This window comes from Telmatherina bonti (assembly GCF_933228915.1).
Source record: "Telmatherina bonti genome assembly, chromosome: 10".
In the NCBI taxonomy this organism is placed as follows: Eukaryota; Metazoa; Chordata; class Actinopteri; order Atheriniformes; family Telmatherinidae; genus Telmatherina; species Telmatherina bonti.
In genome coordinates, this window is record NC_136628.1 from 29,943,697 (window position 1) to 29,957,354 (window position 13,658).

General features: G+C 40.7%; 1 protein-coding gene across 2 annotated transcripts in view; it reads left to right on the forward strand.

Moving 5' to 3' along the window:
* spns2 (SPNS lysolipid transporter 2, sphingosine-1-phosphate) overlaps positions 1-13,658 on the forward strand; it is a 58,204-nt gene that overhangs the window by 15,745 nt on the left and 28,801 nt on the right. The window contains exon 2 of one of the 2 annotated variants that reach the window (XM_079247762.1): positions 2,217-2,282. In XM_079247762.1, the coding sequence (XP_079103888.1) occupies positions 2,217-2,282 (66 nt within the window). Of the gene's footprint in view, positions 1-2,216; positions 2,283-4,848; positions 4,966-13,658 lie in introns of those variants that run through there. The other variant, XM_079247763.1, reaches the window with a different exon arrangement.

Consider the following 13,658-nt stretch of genomic DNA (forward strand, 5'->3'; position numbering starts at 1 on the left):
GAAAATGTAGAGGCGAGCAGCTGAATGGGAGTAGAGAGGTGATAGTTGCATTGAGTTGCTGCGCAAACACATCGCTGCTTCTCCAAAATCCCTCACAGATCAGTGCGGTTCATTACACAGCTCAATGCACTCATCTCTCATACAACACACTGGTTGCTTTAATCTGATTTTATCTCTTGTTGCACTTAAAGTGCTGAGTTGATGCTCAACATTTTCAATGCATCTTATCTTGTGCTGACAGGCTTTAGCAGCAGCTGATCTCCTTCATATAACAATGTCGTTTATGTATTAAGAATCTTCTGCTAACTCTACCTTGATTAATATCCTTGTAATTGTGCGGTAAGTGTAGAAGGGTGTGGTTCAGACTACACGGTGCAGGAGGGACGCACCACCATCTGGTGCAGGGATCCCCCTCCCAGCAGGCTGTGTGTGTGTATGTGTGTGTGTGTGGTAATTCCTGTTGCACTGTAGTGTTCTGGGGAATACTTTTCTTGCTTTTGACAAGGTTGACAGGAGGGACAGAATCTCTGTTGTAGCCATTGTTTCAGCTGAGGGCATGTTGGAATGACAGCCTGATGAGTTCTTTGACTGTTCATGTGTGTCTATGTTTTTGACAAGTAGAAACCTAATTATCCCAGGTTACCTGCTTATTGTAGCCCCAGACTTTTTAAACCTCTTAATTATTGATTATGCCTTGTTATTTTTTCTCAGTGGAGTTTCCACATGTTAAAGCAGTTACCCAAAGTCACATTTTCCTCATTACAGGACATGCTTGGGTGAAGTGTTGGTTTCATTGAAACCAAGAGAAATGTTGGATAAAAGTACATTTAAGTCAAGCCTTTATGAAACAGAAAGTCAAAAGGCTATTAGTATAATGACTAAACAAATATGAAGCCTGTAATGTGGGAATGTGAGCAGGTGGTTTGACTCAGCTGACAGGGATCCGTCGTGCCTGCCTCTGTATCTTACCACCTTTGATGCATACCACGTCTGTCTTCGTGCAAACAAATGAAAATGCCAGTCATATTTGCTGCAATTATGCACTTGGCTTTACTGTAATCTTACTCATCATTATCGCTGACAAAACTGTAATGTGACGCTTCCCTTTGTTGGTTTTCAGGAAGCCAGATGCTCAGTAGAACTCAGGTTATGCTGGATGATGGTGGTCTTCTGGGTCCGATGGAGGGAGGCAGATAGATCATAGGCGGCCAGCTCCTCAGTATGTTAGTCATGTAGAAGCAGCCTGCCAGTTGCTCTACCAAGCACAACACGCCTTGTTTGAACTGCGGGGATTTCTATCATAAATATTATTTCTTTTCTCTCTTTGCTGCTGGAAAAAAAAAAGCCTTTGACTCTCCTCAGGGAGAGGTAGAATTTATTGGCTGAGACTTGCTGCTTCTTCTTAACCAGCTTTAAACTGCATGACGCCCGTAAAGTGATTTTATAAACTCTGATCTTCTGCTTGGCCTTTTGACGTTAATGATGCTATAAGATGTTAGTGAGATTTCTTCTCAATGCATTTAAGAACACAAACAAGTAAAAATGTACTGATGAAGAGATATTTAGCTGCTCTTCACCTTAAACTGACAAAACACCAGGTGCTATTCACCTCTTTAAGGTATTAGTGTGATGTGCAGTAAAGTGGATTTCTCACATTCCCGTGCTTAAGTTCAGGACTGAAACACCTTCAAAGATCTTCTGGTTTCTCACTGTGGCAAGTTGTTAAAAGGGCTGTTGCATGAGCTACCAGATTTAATTGACATCATGCAGTTGTTTGTAGTGTCATCTGGAAATAAACAGAAAACAACAATCCTGCACTGCTCTCCACAGCTGCTTACATGAGCCGGCGAGAAGTCAATGGTGGAGAAATTGTGTATGTTTGGAGTTTTTTTTTGGCATAATAAAATTGTGTTTACTGTTTTTATACAGCAAGAACTGTTTCTACACAACACCCTGTGGAGAAATCAGTGCAGTCATTTACTTACAATAGGTTTAACCCTGTGTTGCAGCCAAAAGAGCACTTACTATGGATGCTCTATTGCTCTTCAGAGCTGTTGAGTCGACGACAGCCTCTTAGTACTTTCCTTCTATTATACCAAAGCTATTACAAGCCACAAAACACTTTCTTAAAGGCAGAATTAATTTATGTGTAAAGTCAGATCAACCTCAGTGTGTGTGAAACCACATTTATGTTTTTTCTATGCCCCTGCTTGCAGGTGTTCTCGTTGACATCCAGCGGTATTACAACGTATCAGACAGCAAAGCCGGCTTACTGCAAACAGGTGAGTCTCCTTTAAGCCCTTAATTGCAGGTATGAAAATGGTTTGCTCAATACCTGAGGACCTTTCTCTTTGCAATGGCAGTGATTATTATGTAACTCTGATTTGAAACAAATGAAACAATAAAAAGCAGGTTTTTACCCCAGGTGCCTTCTAATCCAAAACTCTGTCAAACCTGTTAAAGACAGACACACCTGCTATGTTTCTAAATGTTTGATCTAGAAGCAGAAATTTCAAGAGCACATTTTTTTGGATTAAAGGCAGAAACATTATGAAAATCTCTTGTATTAAATATAAAAAATAATGTCCGTTTTCTTGCCTTGTTGCCTTTATAATACTGAATAAACCGTTGTATTACAGGGAGGGAGTTATGGGAGCAGCATTTCCTCACAGCAACGTCAGTTTAGTGGTCAACAGAAAGCAAAACACAGTTTCTGAATGCACATGCACAGGCAGTCTGACAACGTGGGCAGGGTTTCCTGCACCTCTTAGTTCCCCTAATGAGTTCACCTAAGAGAGATACCTTACAAAGCTCTGTTATTGGAGGACAGGCCCCCGTCTTGTCTCTGCCTTCACTCGGACTCATTTAAACATCAACAAACTTGCACACAAAGTGCCATTGAGGACCAGCAGGCTGGTTGGGGTTTGCGCAGGGGGAAGAATACAGTCCAGTCTTTTCCTCCACTTGAGTTGCTGTTCCTAAGCTAACTTTAGGTTGAGTGGTGGGTTAAGGACAAAAATATCCAACTGGAAAAAGTAGTGGGTGCAGCTATTTCTGATGTGTTTTCAGAGAATAAGGCAAATCTCATTTACAGCTACACAAATCTGATTGCAGTGTAGGGAATTTAGCCTCTTTTTACATAATTTCTCCTAGATTTTGTTCAACATTGGTAGTTACTTTGAGTTTTTTCTTTTGTTTTTTTTTTTTTTAGCCCGCATTGAATCCACATAGATAAAAAAAAAATCTCTGCTCCAACCTGCGCGTGTTGAATTCTGAACAAGAAATGGGAAACTGTGAAGGGTTGTTCACTATTCTGTTTGGCCTGGCTCTTGCGTTGGGTTATGCATAGAGCCGAATTACCATAAAGTCATGCACACATAACCACACACAGGGTACAGTAGTTGCAGTACAGTAGATTTGCAGACACTTAAGAGTCAAGGTTTGGTTTGCATGGCCTATCCAGGCTCTATCGCGGTCTGGACTCTGCTTGACCCCGATAACCAAGTGACCTGTTTCTCACACTGCACTGAGGAATTCTGGTTGTCAGGGCATTTGAAATGTGAGGGCGGATGGGTGCAGGCAAGGAGCTTAGGTATGAAGAAGAGGTTAGAAAGATGATGTCATCTTAACGCTGGACCAGAGAGTCTCATCCGGTGCCCCACACCCCCAACTTCCTTCTCTAAAGGGAACAGTTCCCAGCTCTGTGAACACCTGCGAGCCAGGCTGGTTCTGTCTTTTCTCTTTCCTCTCTGTCCTGGCAGCTTTCATCCACCGGGGAATGCAAACTGCCAACGTAGGTGTTTTACAGGCAGTGGGCATTGTGTATGCTGAGGTGCTCGCTCTTTCTTTGCTGCCAGGTCAAAGTGACCGCACACTGCAAGGTTCAAGTCTTAGAATAAGCACAGGGCTGAGTCAGAATGATTTTATAAACTGAAGAAAGGAATAGGTCTGAGTCTTTTCTTTGGCTACTGATCAGATTTATAAATGAGAAATTTCCCCTTATTTAGAAGTTAGTGGTGAGTTGTTTTCTTTGAGGTAACACTTTCCTGACCAAGCACGGGAGAAGCCTCCCAGATCTGATGCCATTTTCTTAAACATCCTTCAGTAGTCGCCTCTCGTGTCTTTCTACATTGCAAGAAAAAAAAGGAAAAATGTGCAGTGATAAATTAAATACTTTAACATAAATCAAAATTACAACACACAAAAAAAAATACAAAATAAGCATGTATAAATAAAAAAATATATAAAAATACCAATTATTTATTTTATTGTTCTCCACTTGTTGTGTTTCCTCAAGTTTTTTAAAAGCACATTGAACACAATGTGGAAAATTGCAGAGTTTTCAGAGCTTGGAGTCACCTTGTAAAAAAATATTATTTAGTGTCAAATTATTATTTATGGCATTTATGTGTTTAAAGAATGGGAATAAATATTATCTTTTTCACAGATTGCTTGTAACAAATTGCTTAAAATTATATCTTTAAAATAGTTCTTTGCTAAGTATCCTGTTATTTGTAGACACAACACTGGTTTATTCCTTGAATTGGGCGCCTTTTCGGTGATTAGGTATATTTGTCAAATGGTTATGTTCATAAACTGGAATTGAATGATGAGTAATGAGTGATGAAACAGACAATATTAAAAGGAGAAAAAAAAAGGTCTAGATACTTGGAAATAAAGTAGAAAGTCATGACGGCTTCCTCAGGACTTTTGCACAGTCAGCTGCTGTAAATTGAGTTTCTTATAATAAACAAACCCTTATGATCACATCTCTCCAACAGCATCAACAATGTTTTTTTTTTAGTCTTTGTTTTGCCATTGTTGGTGTTAACTAGTGTTTACATGCGGCAGGGACAACACAAGGAAAATACCCTGTGGTGAGCTCAGCCTCTGCAGTCCCAGCTTCTGTTAGGCACCAACTCTGATGCTTTCAAAAGCAGCTTACTCAACACAAAATGACAGGAGGTATGTGCTCATTTCCATTGTGCATGTGTGCGTTCGTGCACATGTTTGTAACTGCCTGAAGCTCTGACATCTCAGTTCCCTAAGAAGTTGAGGTATTCAGAGCTGTCTGTCAGGTGAATGTTGAGGCTGGAGCTCTGTGGCCAACAGGCGGAGGTGTTCTCACCTGATCTCTGCCGACCCGTCAGAGCACCAGGAGGGATTTAACTCAACTTTCCCTCTTGAAATGACAAGCTCAATGTGTTAATGGCCCTCAGGTTGTGGCTATCTGAAGTGAGTGGAACACACACCCAGCTGTGAAGAGGCCTGAGGGTTGGGGGAAGAAGGCTAGGCATGGAGGGTTAATGGAAGAGAGGAGGGGGGATCACCTGGATGGTATTACCTTTTGACTGGGAGGGAGTTTTTGGCCTTTTTGTTAACTAGACTGAGAAATTTGAGAGAACGCTCTCCTCCTGCTAACATAGTTCTTGTGTTTTAGTGCTTGAAGGCCATTTTTAAATAATCTGCCATGATGGAAGCTTTCATTATAATTATCCATGACTGGTTTTGCATGGAGGCAGAGTTATTGGGGTCAGTCAGGCTGGATGTACATTGGCATGGTAGCTTAATCAGGAGCCTGAGCTCAAAACAGCTTGCAGACTATATTCTATGTGTGGTTGCCCACCTTGTCTGAAACACGATACACACACTCTCACCAAGTGATACTGCCCTAGTCTTGACAGGGTGACAGTCTGCCTCAGCCAGCATGTTGAGCTCTTAGGAATGAGGCCACAGTTGCTGTGTGAGACTAATGGCTTGAGCTTTGCTAACAAATCAGACCTACACCGAACACCCTGAAGTTCTAAGCCCCAACATGCATTGCATTGTGCTGCAATCAGGCTCACGCTTTTACTGGCTTTGCAGGGCAGCCAACGCGCATCTTTTGTGTTGCATGCCCCTCTGATTTTCTTTCACACAGTTGGACGTTGAGCTATCAATGCTTCATCAGCTGTTTTGGCCAGTCACAGCTGCTCTTATTTAGACTTTTGCCCTCATTGGTATCCCTTGGTACCTCTCCCATCTCTCTCAGCAGTTTGGCAGCTGTTGTTGCCTTGTTGTCACTCCCACTTGCACCTTAGAAGACCTAGAGGCCAAAGCAGGGAATATGAGGGGAAATTTAAGGGAGAAGGAAGAGCCACCTGTGACTTCCTCCTTTTGTACTTGCCCGATAGCATTTTAATATCCTCCACTATTGATTCTAAAAAGTGAGTAATTGCATTGCAGTGGTGTTCATCAGCCTCCTCGCTTGCTGCGTCGAGAATAGAACGATGACCCGGTGATGCGTCGATGTCACAGAGCCGTGCATGTGCGCCTCCATCTCAGGTTGTTTTTATAGGCCATGTCTCCGAGGGGGGCAGCTGCTGGGTGATGACTGGCACCTTGCTCCCCATCTCCATCCCCTTCACTTCCTCTTGACGGACCATTAGCGCTGCAGATAAGTCCCAGCAAATCTAATCAGAGCTTTTAAGGCCAATTAAGTAGGCATGCTGTCATCCACTTTTTTATGTAAATTTTCCTTCAGATTGTTGTTATTTTAAGCACAGCAAAATCTGGACAAGATATGGAAAAGATAATTGAATGATCATACATTTATGGCAGCAACATTTTGATTTTCTGTTTTCCTGCTTCTCCAACGAAGACGAGCGCTGATCGATTGCTGCTACGGCAGGATGCTCCTCTCCTGTGGCTCTGAATGACATCAACAAATCAATTAAGAATACACACACACTACATTTCTCCTACTGCAACACATGTGCTCCACTCATGTGTACTTCATCGTCTCAAGGTCAAAGAGAAGCTGTCTGCAGTGTTTTCATTTGCTGTTGAAAGACTGCATGTATGTAAGAAACATGTGCATGTTTTTTTTGTGTGTCTGCTCCAGTTTTCATACTCCATTAGTCCCAATACATGTGTAGCTTGCAATAAAGCAAACACAGACGTGCAGCGCACTCTGTCATTTTAAATTGGGGCTTGTTATTAAGTCGGTTGCTCCTGTAGTTACTGCAGAAAATGTCAGGAAAAGAAAATCTCCTAGCGCTGTGCTCAAGTGTTGTGCTGCCGGATTTCAGTTTGGTGCCATGTCACCAACCACAGGAAAAGATCCCTGGAAAAGAAAATAACTGCGTGTTTTTCTTAAAGCTGCAGCTTGGAAGCCGGTCGAAAACGTACCAGAATGCATATCTGCATCGCTACTTCTTTTGTTTTTAAAGGAAAAAGATGCAAGTGCCTTTCTTTACTTGTTCCAGATGTGTTTGCGCGTAATATGCGCTGGTAATGTGCAAAAGATGAGGTTCCAGGGTGCTCCTGCCAGCCGGGCTGGTATTTGTAGCAGCGTGTAATTCTCCCCAGCTGCTGCTCTCACATTGAGCAGGTAGTAGACAGATTTGCTGTGGCTGCAGTGACAAGCTATCAGCTCTCAGAGTGGCTGAATGGCTCTATAGGATAAAAAAAAAGAGGGATTTAAGATGACTTTCAAGCAAGACCTCATTGGCAGCTTCTGTGGGAATTAACTGCTGAGTTTGACAGACGGGGTGCTGCATGGGTATTTCCCAGGCTGCATATGGTATTCATCAAGCGGCAGCAGGCAGGTTCCACCGGTGAAATCTGAACTTGGGGTTTCTTATAAAATTAGTGGTGACTAGAAATGTACCGAATGAGGAAATATTTGAGCATTCACAAGCAAGTAAAATCCAACATGGAGAAGTGTGATGCAAATGAACCAATGAGTTTTGGTGTGACACATAGGTTGGTTCTGTCGTCCTACTCACACCAAAGTTATGTGTTACACCCTCCACAGGTACTCTTGTATATTTAGGAAGAAAGAAAAATGCCACTCCTGCTGGTCACCTGACATAAAAAGCAACAACCTTACAAGGCCACAGAACACTGAACACTGTTACTTCAGTGTTTCCTGCTTCCAGGTCCTGGGGACCTTTGACTTTGTCAAATGAATGAGTCATTATCAGCCACCCACAGAGTTTGATGATAAGCTTTCAAGCCTGAAACATATTAAAATTAGGTTCACTAGAGCAGAGAAACGTCTAAAAACTGGAAGGCAGGGGGTCCCGAGGACCAGAAGACAAATATTAACATGTAACAATGCAATCTAAAAGGAAAAAGGCAAAGTTTCTGGTTAATTTTTCATCTGAGCAGAAGATTGCAAACACATTTAAGGAGACATGGATGCAAGAAGGTAAAGATCCAGAGATCTTTACCTGCTTGCATTCAGAGCAACAGTATTGGCATGAATTCAGCCTTGAAATGGTTTATATCTGCTTTCTACAACTGAAGTGTATTTCTGTGTATTTCCCCCGTCTTTGAAGATTTGTTTTATTCAGCAACACAAGATCAATAAAATCTATGGAACACATTTTCCCGAAACTTTCATTTATTCTTTTTCAACTCAAGATCAAACCAAGTTGCCAAAAGAAGAAACCATAAATATATAAACGGACAGAAGTGTTTAATTGGGCGAGAAGCTCGTAAACATTAGATTTAATGGTACACACCTTCTGCCTGCATTCAAAATGAGATGATATGTTTCAGAGACAAGAAGTCATTACAAATGTATCTTTATTCATTCTATAATTGTACCTTAAACATTGCTTTATGATAAGTTATGACTGTGAACACAGAAGAGAGATCTCTATAAAGTGGTTTGTTGATGCTTCTGTTTAAATGCCGTTGTCTTAGTGTGGTGGAAAAATTCCTCCCCTAGCCTTCTTTTTGATAGGTTGTCTGCAGTTTCATGTGTGCATTTCTTTTGCCAGACGTAGACTGAAACATCTGTGCAACAGGCCCTGAGAATGTCAAATATGGTGGTGTGCTTGCTATATTCTCTATGTGATGACATCTCTGGTATGCAGGGTTGGGTTACCTGTTGTATTTCCACGGAAAGGGCAGTGCCCTCTGCACAGTGTGCAAACCTAACTTCGAATGTAATCATTTCTTGTGGTTTCCACCTTGTATTTGAATAACAAATGTATTGTATCCACAGTAGTTAGATGAGTCAAGAGTTCACAATAGTGACACAGAAATAGAAACAATATAATCTGTGCTGACACCTAGACACACAACTCGTCCACGGTGGACAGGTCAAAAGTAACACTCTGCGGTTCTTTTTATGTCGCCAGAGGACAACGCCCTGGCTCAGACATGCACAGACCTGCAGAGAGGATGTGCATCTCCTGTTCCTCTAATTCAGTCCCTGGCAGCTGACAGATATGCAAATTCATCATACTGGTGCCCAGTAGTTCAACTGCTTGCCCTGAATGTCAGGTTTCACAGCTGCAAGGGCGACAGGGCCTCCAGACACTGTGGGAAACATTAAGATCAGAAACAGATGTCAAGCAGTCATAATGGAAATAATAGAAGTTATTATATGTTTATGGTTTGGATTACAAAGGTAACAAGTGCTGTTTGGACACTAATAGATTGCTCTCTTTCTCCTTCTACCTACAACGGATTTCCTTTTTTTCCCTATATTTTGTATTCTGCCTTCACTGAATCTTTGTTCTGCTGGATTTCTATAAGTAAAAAAAAAACATTATTTAATTTCCAAACATGATAAATTGAGTCTGACAAATTGGGTTTACTGCAAAAGTTAATCACAGATGGGAGAGGCTTAAAAAAAAGAGCATGAAAGTACTTTCTGTAAACACCTGCACAGATGATGGATTAAGCTTTACAGTATTTACAGTACCCCTATATCAGCATCTTCAATCTAAATAATTGTAAATTAGCATGAAAATAAATGTGAATTATCTCATATACAAGTAGTTAAGCAGCTGAATGCCTTTTTGTTTTGTGAAAAGTAAAGGATCAAATGGGCTGTGGAGCATTTAGCATCCCTCAGCCGGATGTGGAGCATCACAGGTGCTCTCTTCAGGGGAATCCTGTGTTTCATAGGGAAATGTCTCTGCACCGGCTCACTGAATATCAATCGCGTACACAAACACACATACTACATATGTGTGTCTTCATATCCTGATGTGCTGTTCACCGTGGCGTTGAATCATAGATGGTGAGTCATCCCAGGAGGTATTGTTCAACCGGCCAATCAAAGCTGGGGGGGGGTTGGTTGGATGTCCAGTGTTTCTAGTCTCACTATGTAAAAGAGAGGAGTATGTGTGCTTAAAGGGGACTTGGGGTGTTTTATGGAGCGGTTTTCCCAGTTACACTTTTTGCAAGATGTGCTCAGAAAACTCTTCATTTTAAAGAAGATTGCTGTGAATCTTGCTAATTGATTGATAAATATGTTCCTAAAATACTGCAGATGGTGAGAGATAAGAAATGATGATTGGTGATGATCATAATGGAAAAAAAATAACACTGTGAGAAAATTTACAATACTGATCATAGTTTTTGAATAGTTTCTGTATTCACTTCTTTTAGCCGTGGATCTCAGTGATTGTTTGACTTTATTGTTTGCTTGCTGTTTCCCAGCGAAGAGTTGCCAAGTACACAATAACACCATTAACCTCTAGCTAATGACACTATAGAATACAATAATGTTACACTTAAACACCACCTTGAATGCCGCCAGCATACCTATCATTGTTGGTTTTCTAGACGTCTCTCGCAGCCATTGTCCTCCTTTCTGGAATGTCCTGAGACTACGATCCTTTACTCGCCATACACTGTGAGAAATATGCGCAGCATCTCATCTGAAATTTGAAGCACATCAGAACAGATTTGGCACTCCTGTCTGCAGAAGAAGCGAAACTGAAATTAGATCTTGCTGTATACATCATTGAGTCAGAGGTACCGAGAGTTCAGGATAGCTCCGTGGGTCACACTCTGTTTCAAAGAAACAGATAAGAGGGAAGAATAATTAACTTATCTGCTTCATGGAAGCTTTTAAATACAATATCCCTTCTGTGAGAGCTCCTTCTTGTCAGAAGCTGGCTTTAAGTTGAATAGTTCAAAGATCTCTTTGAGCTTAGATGAAATCTTTTCTTAATATAAAGCTAATCTGTGCATTATTATTCAAATGTCCTCGCTCTTAAGGAACTTCGCGAGAGTTTTCTCGATTCATGACGCTGATGTGGAATTTTTCTATTACTCATAGCCTAAGAGGAAGTAAACAATGATTTTAAAGACAGGAATGTGTTGTTTGTCGGGCTAATAGTGGGGAATATGTTACATAAGCCTGAAGATATAGGCAGGATGTCAGGCAGAACTGATACTGTAAGGCTTGTTTAGGTTCCAGCCTTTTGAGTCACTTCCCTCTGAGGTGCATGGCGAGATGATGCCATCGTTGTCATAGATCTCAATAACACGCAGCAGTTAATACCAAGATGAATATAAATGAACGGGAAAAAAATCAGCTTTGTCAGTAATTATGTTGCTTTGTCTTTTGTTAAGTAAAATTCATTTAACAAGGCGTCAGTATTAAGAAGGAACTTCTGAAGTCACAGCTGGCAGTTGTCTCATAAAGGAGGCGAGGAAACCTTTCCCCTCGTTGTCTACTGTAATTCAGACGTCATACTTACTCTTAAGCCTTTCCTGTTGTGTGTTTTTGAGATACGCTCTTTATAGGATACTTAAGATAACCATCTTTGCTGATTTGTCGGGGTTTAACTTCTTCAGCACACTGTGGAGATCACACAGATACACAAACAGATAACAACGACTGTCGGCTCAGGAACATGCAAGAAGTATTTAGGATAATGTCACATTAAAACAGTCCTATTGTCCTTTTTTTTCAATCAGAGTTAAATAGATCAAATAAAAAAAAAAAAAAAATTCAACTTTTATTTCTTTTGGAAAGACTTGCAACTTAGTGTATCTACTGTGGGTTTTGGTCGCGACCCGACGCCTGTGACAGCTTATTGTTAGTCATGGTTTGTCTGTCCTTCCGGCAGGGGCTTGAAATAGACGAAGCAGATATATTTTCTTGTCACAGAGTCCGTCTTCGCTAATCAAGCTAACTCATCCTAACCATTCGATTGCAACCATAACAGTGCATTGTTGTGCTGTAAATCTTTGTAATTTGTTTTATTTGCAGCGTAACATAATCTCTTAAAATGATAATGATACTGCATCATGGTCAAGTGTTTGGTAATATAAGATAGTATTAGGAAGAGATCTGGTTTATAGGAATAAGTTATGAAGGAAATAATTGTTTCAAAATATGACAAATGTCTTCATTTTGGCCCTTATGGGTCTGCATCCCTCAACGAAGACTGACAGGAGAACAGTAACATCACTTCTAGATGTTTTCCATGGTGACGGGACATTTCCTGAAAGCAGATGAAGGTTATAAATGTTTACAATATACATCCAGCAGCAGCAGGTGTTTTTTTTCTCTCAGAAAAGAACCATGAATGAAAACCATGTTTATTGTGTCTTTTAAACTTTATCCAAACATGTTTTACTGATAAGTTTACATTTGGGATATGTCTCAGTCATGCTGAAAACATTAGATTCAGGTGCGTGACTGCGATCAAAGACATGTACTGCACCTGATCACATTCTTTTAACTGATTTCATCAGGAAAGAATTACATGAGAGACTTTAAGGCTCTGTTGAAACTGATTCTGTTTAAGGGTGTTGTTCCTTTTTAAGATTACCAGGCATCTTGTGGAGAAAGAAAAGCATACCTTTGCAAGTCAAGTATGACTGCTGTTCATCGTTATTTTGATCTGATAAACATCAAAGTAGCTTCTTTAGAAAATGCTTTTCTGGAAATTGGGTGCATTGTTTTCAGGAACAAAAAAAATAATAGTTTAGATATTTCTTTTGTTGCATGTTTGCCAAATGCTGCACACTAGAAACACAAGAGTGGCATTATTACTTTCTATTTTAGAGTCCTTTCTGTTCTTGCAATGATGATAAATTAGTTGGAAAAGTCTCAAGATGAATATGGGTGGACATTCAACATTATGAATGTGCTGGTATTAGTAAGCAGTGACAATGGGATGGTCATGTGTGGTTATGTTAACGAATTCAGTATAACAAGATAAAAAAGCAATATCAGACTCCTGGCTTTTTAAAACCCACACAGACCAGCTGGTGATAGATGATTATAGACCTCTCCCTCAGCTTATCTCCAGTGTACACAGGAGCCCCAGAAACACCCGCCCCCACCCCCATTATGTATGTATGTGTGCATAAGCATGTATATCTCCCACTGCGCTGTGGCTGCAGGCTGAACTAGCAAGGGTCTTTAAAAGAACTGGACCTGCAGGGTGCAGTTTTAGGTGTCATTTAGCACTATACATATATATATATATATATATATATATATATACATACAACAGAGTTATGTAAAATTATGTTATGTCATGTTAAGTAACTAGTCTTGATAGGGTTTTTCAAAGTGTATCTTCCAGGGTTTTTTTTTTTTATCATCCCAAAATATCACATGTTCAGAACAGTTATGCCGTAACCTGATTATTGTCCCTTATCCTGTGGGTTGGCCACAGCAGCTGCCTGTATGAAGCCTGTATCTTATATAACAACCCCCTCCTTGTTTTTTCGCTCACATCTCCAGACGTGGAAGAGAGAGAAGTCTCTTCCTTGTGTATGTTTATGATGATGAGGTGTCAAACCACTCTCCAGCTTGCTTCCTTGACTCGCTTCACCGCTGGTGAGGGCAACTGCAAAGACATAAAACTCCACTTTAGAGCGTTGAATATTCAGGTCTGTTTTGG